The 13,673-nt window shown below is 39.7% G+C and overlaps 1 protein-coding gene across 1 annotated transcript in view; it reads right to left on the reverse strand.

Moving 5' to 3' along the window:
• Positions 1–13,673, reverse strand: part of LOC308137427 (uncharacterized protein) — a gene marked incomplete at its 5' end in the record, with an annotated part of 52,778 nt that overhangs the window by 21,817 nt on the left and 17,288 nt on the right. Inside the window, one exon of the mRNA XM_080506104.1 lies at positions 233–290. Coding sequence (XP_080362230.1) covers positions 233–290 — 58 coding nt within the window. The remainder of the gene's footprint in view (positions 1–232; positions 291–13,673) is intronic.

Below are 13,673 nucleotides of genomic sequence, written 5' to 3' on the forward strand. Positions count from 1 at the left end.
AAGCTAAGCTGTGGCTCATATCAGTGCTTGACTACTTTGTAATGATATACAGAGACAATTAAAAAGAAAATCTAATAAAGGGCAGATTTTGGTGAGAAATAAGGTGCTATGTCTTCTGTAAACCGTGTCCAATATTAAACTATTGTTTTTGCTACATTGTTTATTCGTTTTAGCCAGACTTTCAACTTTATACATTCCTGCCAACAACACGATACATAAAATGCAGCTTTACCTGAATCCGATGTGTCGTTGTCAAAGTCCAAAGCCTCCAACACCAGAGAAAAGGACTTCTGCCAGAAAAAAAAAAAAACAGAAAGAAACCATGTGCACAAAGATACGGATCTGAGCTCAATATTACCTAAAATAGAAAACATGTGTTCCCCTCCAGACTTTCTTTTTTCCCCTCATCATTTTGTGCAAATAAGTAAACATGTGTGTATTTAAGGCAGAATATGGAAATGGCTCAATATGTTTTAGACCAGTTATTAAAACCACAACCAGCAGGCCTGTGCAGAGTCTGATAAAAACCTCATAATCCAGTTTCATTAACTTGAGGTGATCCTCTCTCATTTGTTGCAGGCCTGTTCATAGAGACAATGGACGGTGAAACATTCAGCCTTAAGCTGTCTCTGTCTTTGTTTTTCTCCCCCCCCAAGAACATTAAAATTCAACTTTTGTTGATGAAGGTAAAATAAATTTGGTTTTATTACCACAGATGGGCTGTTTCGACCTTTACAGCATTTTGTACACATTAATCCCGGCTCAATTAGGTGCATATTCTCTGGATCTTTGTGAAGAGGAACATTTTTTTTCTCTGAACTGAAACAGCTGTATGTATGAAATTCTGTTTGTAAGAGCCTGTAATGCCCAAAAGAAAATTTTATTTAAAGGTTTCAAAGAATTGCTTTGTATTTGTAAATGTATGTGTAATCCGTGGTTTTAACGGGGGCATTTAAAGTTGTTTTTTTGTTGTGTTTTTTACAATTTAAAGGCATCCAACTATTTCAATCAGGTAAATTAAGCTTTGATTTGTTGTACACAGCAGTGCGGATGTTAATTGTTTGTTTCATCCTATTAATTCCACACTGGAACAATTTTCCAATTGCATGTGTCACGCTATGAATGTACTATTACAAATTGGTGGTGGTTAAAAAACTAGTGCATTAAAGAAAAAATGCTAAATATCTCTGGAAAGTTAATAGTTTTGGGGTTTTTTTGTGTGTAGCTATCTTTAACAATTTCATAAAATACAACATGAAGTCTTTGGTAATGATCATAGTAAAACCTTAAACATATATCACATATTTATGATATGAGTCATTCCTTATAAGAAAAACCAAAAATAACACTGTGTCCATATATTTTTATACAAAAGACAAAAAAAAACAACCAACACATTCATTTCTATAACCTCCATGCTAAAAAATAAAAAAATATTTTGTCAATACTTTTTACACAGAATCTGGTTTTAATAAAATAAGAAAAGCATCTGATCTTATGAAATATTCTGACATTTTGATATGCTGCATTTCCTTGTTTTCAATTTTTGTTTTTTTTACATCTTAAAGGTATAGTAGAGGATTTTCTTCTTCCGGGTGGATCATCAAAATAACTGGTCCTCCCAATTGTCAATCATTCTGGTGATATATGACGTAAGCCCGTCGTACGTGCTCGTCCCTGCGCGCAGCTCACTCCACACGGTTCTCATCATGCCGGTGGCCGACCCGACGCATTATTCTCGGACATTTTTACACAGTTTCACCCCCTCTGGTGCAAATCTTCTTGTAAAGTGAGCTTATGTGAGCGATGTCGACTTGTGACTTGTAAACAGAGCATGCACGAGGAGAACTGGGCTCGTGCATGTCTCTCGCACGCGTTTTAGTAGGCGTTCCGTCTCGGGAGCAGGTACAGCGTTGCGCATGCGCATTTTTTTCAAACGGTGGAGAGGGCGGTTCTTTCCTAAAATTCCTGAAAATCCTCCTGTATACCTTTAACTGCAATAATTAAATATGGAAGCTTTATTGTCTGAATTAAATCATCTTTACTTATTTTTTTACTTGTCTATTCGGGAGGCACCTGGATAGGTGAGGTATTCATAAATGTGTTGAGAAGCTTCAGATATTGACAGATTATAAAGTAATACATTTAAACACTTTAAATGTCAGTATGTGACTTTCTTTTCCATAATGAAATGAAACACCACAAGCACCTGCTGTGTGTTTCTGTATTTGCCGTCACCTAAATGACCGATGTATTAGTCGTGAACTGTCAAATTAAACTGGGACTGGAGCTTGCTGGGAAACTTAAACAGGAGTAGTAACATATGAAAGCGAGTATTAATATAGAGTTATAGTAATGGAGGACATGAAAAATCCTATGTTCAATGTAATGAATTCAATGCATTACACATCATTCTGCATTTTTTATTTATAAAGCTAGATGTTCCCGGCAGTCTTATCACAGCTAGACAGATGAAGGTTATTGTTCTCAATCCAATTAAATCTGGATATTTATTATTGAAACTCAAGCCCCAAGTACAGATAAAGTCAGTCCATGCAGAGAAATCCTGCAGTGCAGTCCAGAATACACTGGACATCTTCAAATGATGACTTTGAGCTTACTGAGATATCACACTCTGGAGGAATACCAGAGGACGAATGTTTCTTTTTTCTTTTTACCGTCTTTCTCTTTTCGGATGCATCCGTTGAAGTGTATAGATCTCTAATGAATAATTCAGAGCAACACTTTCAACTGCAAATCTTACTCTCTCTTTATTTTGAATACATTTTCTCCACCTCCACCCACCGGTTCCCTCCCCCTGCCAAACGCTCCAGCGCCCGTCATGCAAATTGTTCCACTACGTGCATTGTGGGTAAAGTTCTCCTATGAAGGGCTGCATGGATGTGCGGTCACGCCTCCGCTGATGGAGCATACTATACCAACGGAGGGGTGGGGTGAGAGGAGGCAAGGTGCTGAGGGAGGAGAAATGGACAGGGTGTCAAGGTGATGCGCGCAGGAGGCGAGCGAAGTGTGAAGTGAGTGAGAAATGGAAGTCGGAGGGTTTGGCGGAGGGCGGGAGGTCAGCATGAACAGCAATGTTCGCTGTGGGCGGAAAGGCTCGGCACGCGAGGAGCAGCGGAGAACATGATGGCTTTGCTGTGAAGGTGCAAAATGTAAGGATTGAAAATCGTGTGGCACAAAACACAGAGTCAGGGATTTGCCTCACGTGGACGTAGATCCAGTATATCTGTAATACAACAGATCAGGAACGGGGAGGATAGAGAGCAAAGAGTGAGTGCCCAAAAATGACTGTGAATAAAAAAAACAAAAAAAACGGAAGGAGGTAAAATGCAGCTGTGGTGGAATAATTGGCAGAACTCCTGCAGTTTGTCAGATTTTTAGATACATGAAAGACAACAGAGGTCAAAAGGAGAGAAAAGATTAAAGAAGCAGACAAGAAGAAGTGATAATAATAAGTGAGAAATGTTGCGTGGGAAGAGGAAGACCTCCCACACACTGTATTTCACGGCGCTAATGAGATGTGCCGGGCCGCCGAGGGCCCGCAGCCAGTTCATTAATGCTGGCAGATAGCAGGGAACCCACAGACGGAACCAGCTGGAGTGATTAGGCTTCGGCTTGAAACTCTCACCTGAAGCAATCTTCGGTATTCATGATTTACATCCGCACGGTAGGATCAGATGGTGCAACTGATGGGAAAATTACCTCTGTGCAAGATCAGAGGTGCAAAAAAACAAAACCCTTGTAATGTGTTTAGATGCAGTAAAATCACAACAGAATGCACTGAAAATGACAAATTCTAGCATTCAAAACACATAAGAGGCCCTGACAACAGCTGCAGTGCAGAAAATTCAATCCCTTGATGGTTTTATTATAATATCATGCACCTCAGCCATGGCAGCTGCTTGAGGTTAAGCTTTTATTGCTTTTTAAGCACTTTGGATGTCCAGTTTTTCAAGAGGACTCTGGAATAATAACTGGAAGATTCCTGATTTGTAATAATTGTATTTTTTGATAGAATGCTGAAGAAAATCTCTCTCATTCCAAATGTTGGATGATTCCCCTCCAGCAATAAAACAGACTTACCTATGGTATTAATATTAATATTGGTAACGTATGAAACTACTACACTACACGCAAATCTCTGTTAAAGTGGTGCAATAATGCTCTTTTGTGATGTGGCTGTTTATTATGACATAATGGTGCAGTGCCTACAGGGAGGATGTTAAGAGTGCAGAGAACATTTCAAGTTGTGAAAAGAAACCTTTTTTTGGCTAAAGAAAACTTTGTGCATTTTAATCTCATATATTCATTAAGGTGGAAGCCGCTACTTTCCTGGGCACTCCTGGTTTTAGAAGAAAGGTGGGGACAGTGTTTACTGAAGCAGCAGTCGACGGCCATTAAACAGAAGTCTGAATCAGGTCATCAGATGTGTTTCATGCGTTTTCTTGACAGGGAAACGAACTCTGATTAAAGTGAAGTAAACTTCAGTTTCCTACGATGTTTATTCAGAGCTGGAACACAGCGTACCGCTGTAACCTCAAACTGCACACAGTAGAGAACTGTCCCTCAAATGTTCTGTGATTCAGCAGTGGAGGCCTCTCGGACTTCAAGTCAGAGCTTTGCTGGTTCCAAATGACCTGATTCCTTAGTGCTGGTTTTGAATCATCACTTCTTTATGTGTACAAGCCTCGCTGGCTCTGAGTCCCCTCGCAAACCTTTACGATATGGGGTTCCACGGGGCTGAATGTTTAGAACCCCAGATTTTCTCAATGTACTTATTTCCACTGGGTTCTTGTCTTAGAAGCCACGGCATCTCATCCCGTCGCCACGTGGACGATAGCCAGATTTATGTCCTGCTGAAGAAGACAGATTCCTTCTCACTGGCATCTTTGTTTCTATGTCTCGATGACATCAAAGCCTCGACGGCCTTGAAGTTTTTAATCTTTAACCTTTAACAAAAAGTAAACACCTGGGCCCATGGGCTCCGTACGTGAAGCCAACAGATTTGAACCTGGGTTTTTTTAAAACGGACAGCGATTTTGAGTTGGACTCAGCGCAGTGGTTAAGTCCAACGTCTTCCATCTCAGAAAGTTGGCAAAGGCGAAGCCCGTTCTGTCTCGTCAGCACTTCGAAACAATGATTCATGCTTTTATTACAACTGGGCTCGACTATTACGCACTTTCTGTTGGAGTCAGCCAGTCTTTTGTCAGCCAGTCCGTCTTCACACGTCTCCAGTAGATTTAGAAAGCGGCTGCTCGACTACTAACTGGAACACGTCAAGAGGGAACGCGTCGCTCCCATTCTAGTTTCCCTCCACTGGCTGAATCTTTGAATGGCCTTGTCCCACCTTACCTCTCTGAGCTGCTTCAATCATTTCACTTCAGCTTGGTGCCTCAGATCAGCTGAAGGCGCTGAGGTCTGAACTGGAGCTCCGAGGAGACAGAGCTCTGGCTGTTGCTACCCCGAAATTATGGAAGGAGCTACCATCACACAAGCTCCTTCATTCTCCATTTGTAATACTCATCTAAAGACCCTTCATTTTTATTCCTTGGCTTGTAACTCAGCTTGAGACGTGGCTCCTGTTTTATTTCTTGCCATTCTAATGTTTTTTTTACTCACTGCACTTCGTGGTTTTAGATTTATATGTCCATTTATGTACAGCACTTTGGTTCAGCTGCAGTTGTTTAAAGAGTGCTCTAGAAATACAGTTGAGTTGAATTATGGTTTTAGTCATTTTGCACTGAAGCAAGAGCTGCCAAATATTGTCTTCTTATGTCTTAAACAATGAGCCTGTTTACTTGACCACAAAATAAATAGAGAACGCAGACAATAATTGTGTCAATCAGATCTGATGCGTTTACATGCATATACATAAGCGGAAAAATATCTATGTGTTTTTACATTTTCAGACTTCTTTGGAAGAACACACCTATTTAGTGACATAAACTGTGGTGTAAATTTACTGCTATAGTCAAAACATCATTTGTTAAACAGCCTAAAGTCTTAATGTTAGTTGTGTTGAGGGGTTTAGTTCCATTTAACATGAATCGCATCTCTTCACTTCACAAGAGGTTCTTCAGCAGCTTCCCAGTGCTGCACAGTGTTGTTATCTGATAGGGTATATTGCATTATGCTGTTACAAGATCACTTGACTAATCTGATGACCTCTTGAAACCAGCAACGCTGTGTGTATGTAAACCGGCTCAATAACAACAAATTCCCTCCTGATTGTGATTCTGATGCAATTAGCTCCTGTTGCTGTACAGATTAGACGTTACTGCAACACTCCATGTCTGCTGCAGCAGTCTGGTAAATATCCAGTGGATAAAAAGCCACTATAGTTGGGTTTTTGTGGACCATCACGCTAGTTATGATGAACTATCCACAAATAACAAATGCCCACGCAGCATTGTCTCACTGTTGGTCGGCTCGCAGGCCTCTTAGCCTCGTCGCCTTTCCAATCGCCCTCCCTCTTCCCTCACCCTTCCTTCCATCCACTGTACCCCCCCCCCACTCCCCAATCTGCACGCGCCTTCCGCCAACTTTAACGTCAAACTCAGACCGTCGTTCCCTGTTCTCCATGTACTCCTCCAACACACAGAAAGCCAGGTGAGTTAGGATGTCGTCACAGGATGGGTGTATCTGAGCTCAGCCCTGTTGTCACGGCTGGGGTCTTGTAAGCAGGCCAGGAAGGGGTCAAACTAACCATAGTTACCATTATAAATCACAACAATGTCTGGCTCATTAAAAAAAAAAAAAAAAATACTAGGCAGTTCTTCCTGACAGTCTTTCCAAAACATGGACGCCACAGCAATTTGTTCTGTTCTCAGAAAGTTTGTGATGTCAGACTGACCGTGAGGCCAACCCAGTGACCGCCCAGCCTCTGTGAGAAACAAAACAACATGCACGGGGGAAAACAACTAAAAACAAGAGGGTGATAAGATCACAATCAGAAGCAAAGTGATATTTGTATCTTTTTTCCTAACATAAACAACATTAAAGCGTTTGTGGGGATAATGACTGAAGTGGTGACAGCAGGAAATGACATAGTAGGAAAAGGGTGCATGTGTTTGTACTGTAATGAGTGTGTCCAAAGAAAAAAATCTATCTTAATATAAGAAAATGACAAACATCCTTTTGGTCTCCTATCACTGATACTACTAGGTTTACTGTTATAACTTACTGTTAGTCTGCTTTTATACTTTTCAGTATTTAAGTTACATTTACCATTCTATTTGTGTGTCACCTGCTGTAATTTACCAAGAAGTACTGACCTAAAGCTGAACTCAGGCCAATGGGGGGCATAATTATTTATAAGGTTTGTAAATCACAGACAGACGGCAGTAGTTTCTCAGCACTGCATTAATCAGTTATTGAAATATTTCAGTCTGGACTGATGCATCAACACAGTAATCCGTGAAATCCTGAAGCCGGCATGACTAATGAAAGAGATTCATTATAGCATTATTAGGAAGAGGATGAACTGCATGATTCTTTTTAAAATGGCAAAAAGAATACAAATAAATAGCAAAAGTAAGATTCGACGCACACATGCACTGACGCTCCAAACAAGAACTATTTTTCTACTATTAAAAACTCTTGCTCAAATGAATTGGGTTAGTAGTTTTGTTTCCAATGACGATATTGTGACTCCACATCAAAGGAAAAGGACATGAAGAAATAATTACGCCTGGGAACCGGAAGGTCCATCTTCCTGTAATTAATGACATGCACTGTGTTCGGTAATAATTGGTTATTTGTTACAGCTGCAAGCGTCAAGTCAAAATGTCAGCTGTGGACATAAAAACCCTTTGGTCTTGAATCCTGCATTTGTTCCCTCTTATGTCTGTGCATAGTTATTTCTCATATGCAAATTTCCAAAAGGATTATTTTATTTTCCTTCTTTATACTCCTAGTGAGCAGAGGATATATGGGCATAACTCCGTTTAATTGGATGTGACTCTAAAAGAAGACCCTGCATTAATCTGTGGGGCTGAATCTAAGATTATTTTAATATTTAGTGCAAAGGAGTTTTAAACTGGCTTTTCTTTCCATATCCCTCTAACAACCCATCTCATTATGGTAATTAACTTGTGGGCCTTCAGCTGAGTTTGAAGATTAAATATTATATTGGAGCAGAAACATCGAAAGCCTTGATTTTTTTTTTTTTTTTTTTAATTCAGTGTGTGTTTAAATTTAATGGGGGGGAAATTACTTTTTATTGTTAGATGATTTGGGTATGTATAACTATTAGTTTCATTGATTCATAAATACCACTTCTATAATTCATTCATCCATCCATTCAGATTCATTTTCAAAATCCAAGGCTGCCTCTTTCAGAAATCCTTTTGTTTTACGCTGAAATAAAGAGAATCTTTCACACATGAATATTTTGAGGTGTTATTGGGTTTAATAGAGAGTTTGTCCTGTTGGTTCATTGAGTTCAGTTCTGACTTTGATTGTAGCGGAACCAGGCTTGAATCCCAGTTAGGATTTTTTGTGTGACAAAGCCTAATGAATTTATCACAGTTGATGCTTGTGAAAACAAGCTGAAGTCAATGGTGGACTATTAAATTAATATTATTAGCTCTGAAAGTAGCAATGCAGGAAATGGACATGCTCCATGTTTGTTTTTGTCACTCACTACCTGAACTAAACATCAATCTGGTAAATCCATATAAGTCTCGAGATGTGCTTTATGCAACTAATCTTCAGCTGGACACTCCTTCTGGTTGTTTGCGCTCATCACATGGGCAGGTGGTCTGAATCTGGCATGCCTGGGGAAAACAGGGGTTTTCCCCAAACTGAAAAAAAAAATAAATAAATAAATAAAACAACAAAACAATAGAATGTCAATATTATATCGTCCCTGTCCTCAGGCTGCAGCCCGTCTGGTCGCTCGGCCGTCCCTTAACTGACCGCCTCACGCCAGTCTAACAGCAGTAAAGCTGGGGATTAGGACCAACTCTGCCAAGTCAAACTCCCGGGCAGACATTTATTGCATGCCAAATTTTATTAAATGAAGTCAAGCTTGTTTCCTGTCCGTCAAGCTGCTGATTATGTCACTGCTCTCCTTTTCCCCTCCAGCCTGATCCCTCCACCCCCACCACCCTATCTGTGCCCCCCTCATTACTCCCTCACTCCATCGCTCCCTCTTTCTCTCTCAGACATGGGCAGGGTAGGATATCCCGACAAAGCCAGGCTGTACAAACACAGCTCTACGACAGGAAGAACTCCCAGCCCTGAGAGCGGAATTTCCCTTCAGAGCTCTCACACACACACATGCGCACACACACACACACACACACGCACACACGCACACACACACGCACAATTCAGACACATGCAAGCATTAAGTGTTATTTTTGGTACTGTACAACATTTGTCTGAAATAGTTTGAGATTTTTGTGGCTTCGATAATGTGACATTCAGACATTTAGACCTTTGAAACTACTCTGGTTAAATGACTGAACAAAAGCACAAATCTGCATGTTCCACACTGGCTGACATTTGTTATTACGGTTACTTGTGCTGAGTGTAAATGGTGCAACTCATGTTCATTGATTAATGTAGACATTTATGCACGTTTCTATGCAACGGTCAAGTTAACTGGCAGGATATTTTATTGAAAAAGAGAAAGAAAATAGCAGCTAAGTCCGAGTTGCACACAGAACAAATGTACTGTCACTGTACTTATTACTTTGTTTGCAGGATGTTGCCGATTTCATCATTCTTATACGGGGTTGTTAGTGAACCAACTAAAGCAAAAGCATAAGAGTTATGGCAACTTATTGTGGTGATAGGAATTATAACAGTAGCAATGTAGACAGGAAACAGAGTGAGTATTTCAGAGCGAGTTTTTCAGAGCATACGTAAGTGGAGTGATATCAGACTCCATCCATCCCTTTTAGAAACCATTGCAGCCACTGTGCAAATAGCTATGGATCAAAACGTTGTATTTTCCAACAGTTTTAAAAGCTAAATCAAACTAAGTGCACATGCTCCAGATGGGCTCTAATGTTCATACTTACTCAGTCAACCATGACATGGAGTCGGGCTGATGAGCCAATCACAGCTGATAAAGTATGCAGCCAATATTCATTTCTGTATTAAAACAATAAGACAAATAAAAATTTAAATGACTGGCTCAGGTCAAAATAACCGTCCATATATCAAAGCAGATGAAATATAACGATACACTAATGTCACGTTTTGTGTCAGTTGTGAATCATTGCACAATTTTCAATATTTTCCTAATTTACATTTTCTGCTGTGGATGAATGGGAAGTTGGTGAATTATTTCATAGAATCAATCACGGCAGCACAATGGAGAAATAGACAGAAAATCCTCAGCCCTTTCAACAAACAGGTGTAATATTAGTGTGTGTTGAAATGTAACAGTTTGCATTTATTTTCATGCTTTGCATTCATTTGTACATAGCTTCAATGGAAAGCGGTACATTTTTTTTGAACTGTATATAAAGCGTGCAGACGGCATCATGTTCAGCATGACCTGCTGTGTTTGTAATGAATTGGAATTAATTAAGCAGAGCTGCATCAACGACACACCGTCTTTAGTTTCACTATAATTGCATCCAAATCACAGTTTCCTGCCAAGACGTTTTATATATGTAAATAATAAATGAGCAAACAAACTGACAAGTGAATGATTGATTGAATGAATGAGTCATTTTAAGTTTGTGTATTATACCTCAATTAATACACGGTTTAAGCAGATATATACAATTGTATTTTTTTTGGTTTCTTGCCACATGATAACTTAGTGGTATGCTTATTCATTTTTCAAACTATAATAACTGAAAAAAGGAATACGTTCTAATCTTTTGGACAGATTTGGTCACAGAAGAAATGTAAATCTATAATCAAATGTCATACACATCTACATCCGTCATATTATTTTCAGTCTCATGAATGCCAAGTATTCCTAAAAAGAAATGCATTTAAGCCTCTGAGTTCATATAGAACATGCATACAAGCAGGGTGACATATAATCATGTGCACTCTTTGCTGAAAACATAATTGGCAGTAAATGTTTCAACACAACTTACATACATCATCCAATATGTTGTGCCGCTGCCCATCAGGTAATTACAGGACTCGCACAAACACGGAAACGGTTGTCATGACAGCAGCGCTGCTCGAGCCGGATTGGACGTCTGACAGCTCACCTGCACCGTAAACTAGAGGTAACCACAGTAACGCCATCATTAATATTCAAGCAGCAAATCTCAGGTTTACAGGGTTTTAAAATGCAAAGAGTAGACGTGTCAATGTGCAGATGTGCATTACGTGAAACTATAGCAAGAGTTAGAAGTTAATTTTAGCAGCTTATATGTCACAGTTACTGTGAAATTAATGTTGTTTGATGAAGCTACCGTGAGGATTGGATTAATTCAGGATTCATCATGTGCTCCTGCTCAAGCAAACAGGAGTTTGGAGTAATAGTCGCGCAAGTCATCTTAACTGCATAGTTACTGCTACGATACAGTGAGAGCTTACTTCATTACTTCATTTCAACTCCGACGAGCGCACATATGATGTTATAGTGACTAACTGATGAACTGCAAGTCTCTATTGGTATCATACACTGCCAACCACCTTTCTGCCCTCAGGTGGAACACACACACACACACACACACACACACACACACCCACACCCGCCCACCCCACCCTGCTCCCATGACCCCATCTCTATAATTACATGTCTGTGCTCTCACATTCTTGACATCTCTTCTGTTTTCCTTCCGTGGTCGATATAATTAGCTTCAGACATTATCTTACTGCTTTTTCCCTGACTCACTTTCCCTTTCTGTACCACCGCTGTCATCTCCACCTCAACATCCCTCGCCTCCTTTAAGGTGCCACGAGACCGAGGTTGCTTTCCACGACGAACAGCCCCCCCCCCATACACACACTCACTCGCTCTCGCTTTCTCTCCGTCTGACAGTCACATTCCTGCAGGGTTAATTGGCTTAAACTAAACTATGCAGCTACTTCAAACACTGTGGAACAACAGGGGCCTCTTGAAAATGACGTGCCTTCATCCTCTATGCCTCATCTTCATCCTGTGCCCCCCACCCCTTCACCTCCTGCAGTGTATATGATTCTCTCGGTGAGTAAGCAGCTATGACAAACTAATCTCCATCCACAGCACCTGTGTCTTTCTCTGAGATCATCCACCTCAAGGTTTCCCCCCTTCCAGTTATAAATCCTGTCGTCTTCCCCGAATGTAGCACCCTCATCCATTTTACCCTTTCAACTCTTTCCATCGCCTTCAGCACAACCAGCACCAGCCCAGATCGAGTGCCCTCCTCGTCACCCAACAAAAGCCCCCTCCTCCTCTCCCACTTCCGCAGGAAATTACCTTGTCTGGCCGCTTCACATCCACGGTCTGTACTTTCAGAGAGGCATTATGGGTGAGCAAACAGGACGAGCCTGGGAGTCGTGACACTCTGTTCTCACAGTTCTGGTCGCTCAAATTTAACAATAGAAAAAAGGAGAAAACAGTTCCAAAGTGGTGGATTTTGCAAAACTACTATTTAACAGCTGTTTCAGTGTTTCAGAACTCTATATCTGACACTGTTAAGCTTGTATGATTTTTTTCCCCCCTCTTTTGCATATAACAGACCTTCAGCATCATGTCAGCTGCAGATTTTATTAGCATATAAAACCAAATGTATCCACTTATTTATACATGGTGTGCCAAATTGACAGAAGTAACAATATGAAGTCTGAATTTAAAAGTATAAACTGTAAGTTGAGTGACAAAGATAATTCCTTTGAATGTAAAGCTTTTAACTTTTCCTGAACCTGAACAAACTCAGTATCACATTGCAGTTTGTTACCAATTAAGGGTCATTAATCTCTTTGAAATCAAGAGGTATTTCAGGAGGTAAATAGTAATATGAACAGCTGTTATTTTTAAAAACTGTTTCCATAATGTCATCAAGGTTGTACAATCAATAGTTTTTTCTTGTCTTCCTTATTATGAGTATTTTTTTTTTCTTCCAAATAACATAGCTGCAACTTTGAACCTGAAGGTTTCAATTATTCCGGGACTCATGACATCGTAGCTAAAAACTTTTTTCTTTTTAAAAAAGATTTTATTTGTGATAGTTATGAAATCCAGTTATTCTAATAGGGCAAACAACATGATCTTAAAACATTGTCTCATAATTGTATTATGAGAGCACAATATTTCAATTTATATGCAACAAAGTCCAAGTCTAAAAACGTTTTATTTTCCAATGAATAAGGAATTGTTTATAAATTCAAAGAAAATTACATCAATGGACACTGGGCTTAGCCAAAAAAAAATTCATTACCAATAAATAGGCAGGAATTCTGGTCAAAAAATGTTTTATTTATTTATTTATTTATCAGGAAAAAAATGACTCCTTAAAAAAAGCTGCAAATTTCAATGTATTTTGTGTTTATCACATCTTATCTAAAATAATAATCCTATGGACGTTTATGTAAATGTGAGCTCACTGTCATGTCAGTTGCCCTGCAGGTAAAAATATGAGTGTCAAACAGATGCTGGAGACGGACGGGGTTAAAGTCATTATAGAAACTGTGGTCATATTCAAATATTCAGATTGCGATGGCTCAAATTGATTGTGGGGCCTTTT

Source organism: Blennius ocellaris (assembly GCF_963422515.1).
Source record: "Blennius ocellaris genome assembly, chromosome: 2".
NCBI classification, from domain to species: Eukaryota; Metazoa; Chordata; class Actinopteri; order Blenniiformes; family Blenniidae; genus Blennius; species Blennius ocellaris.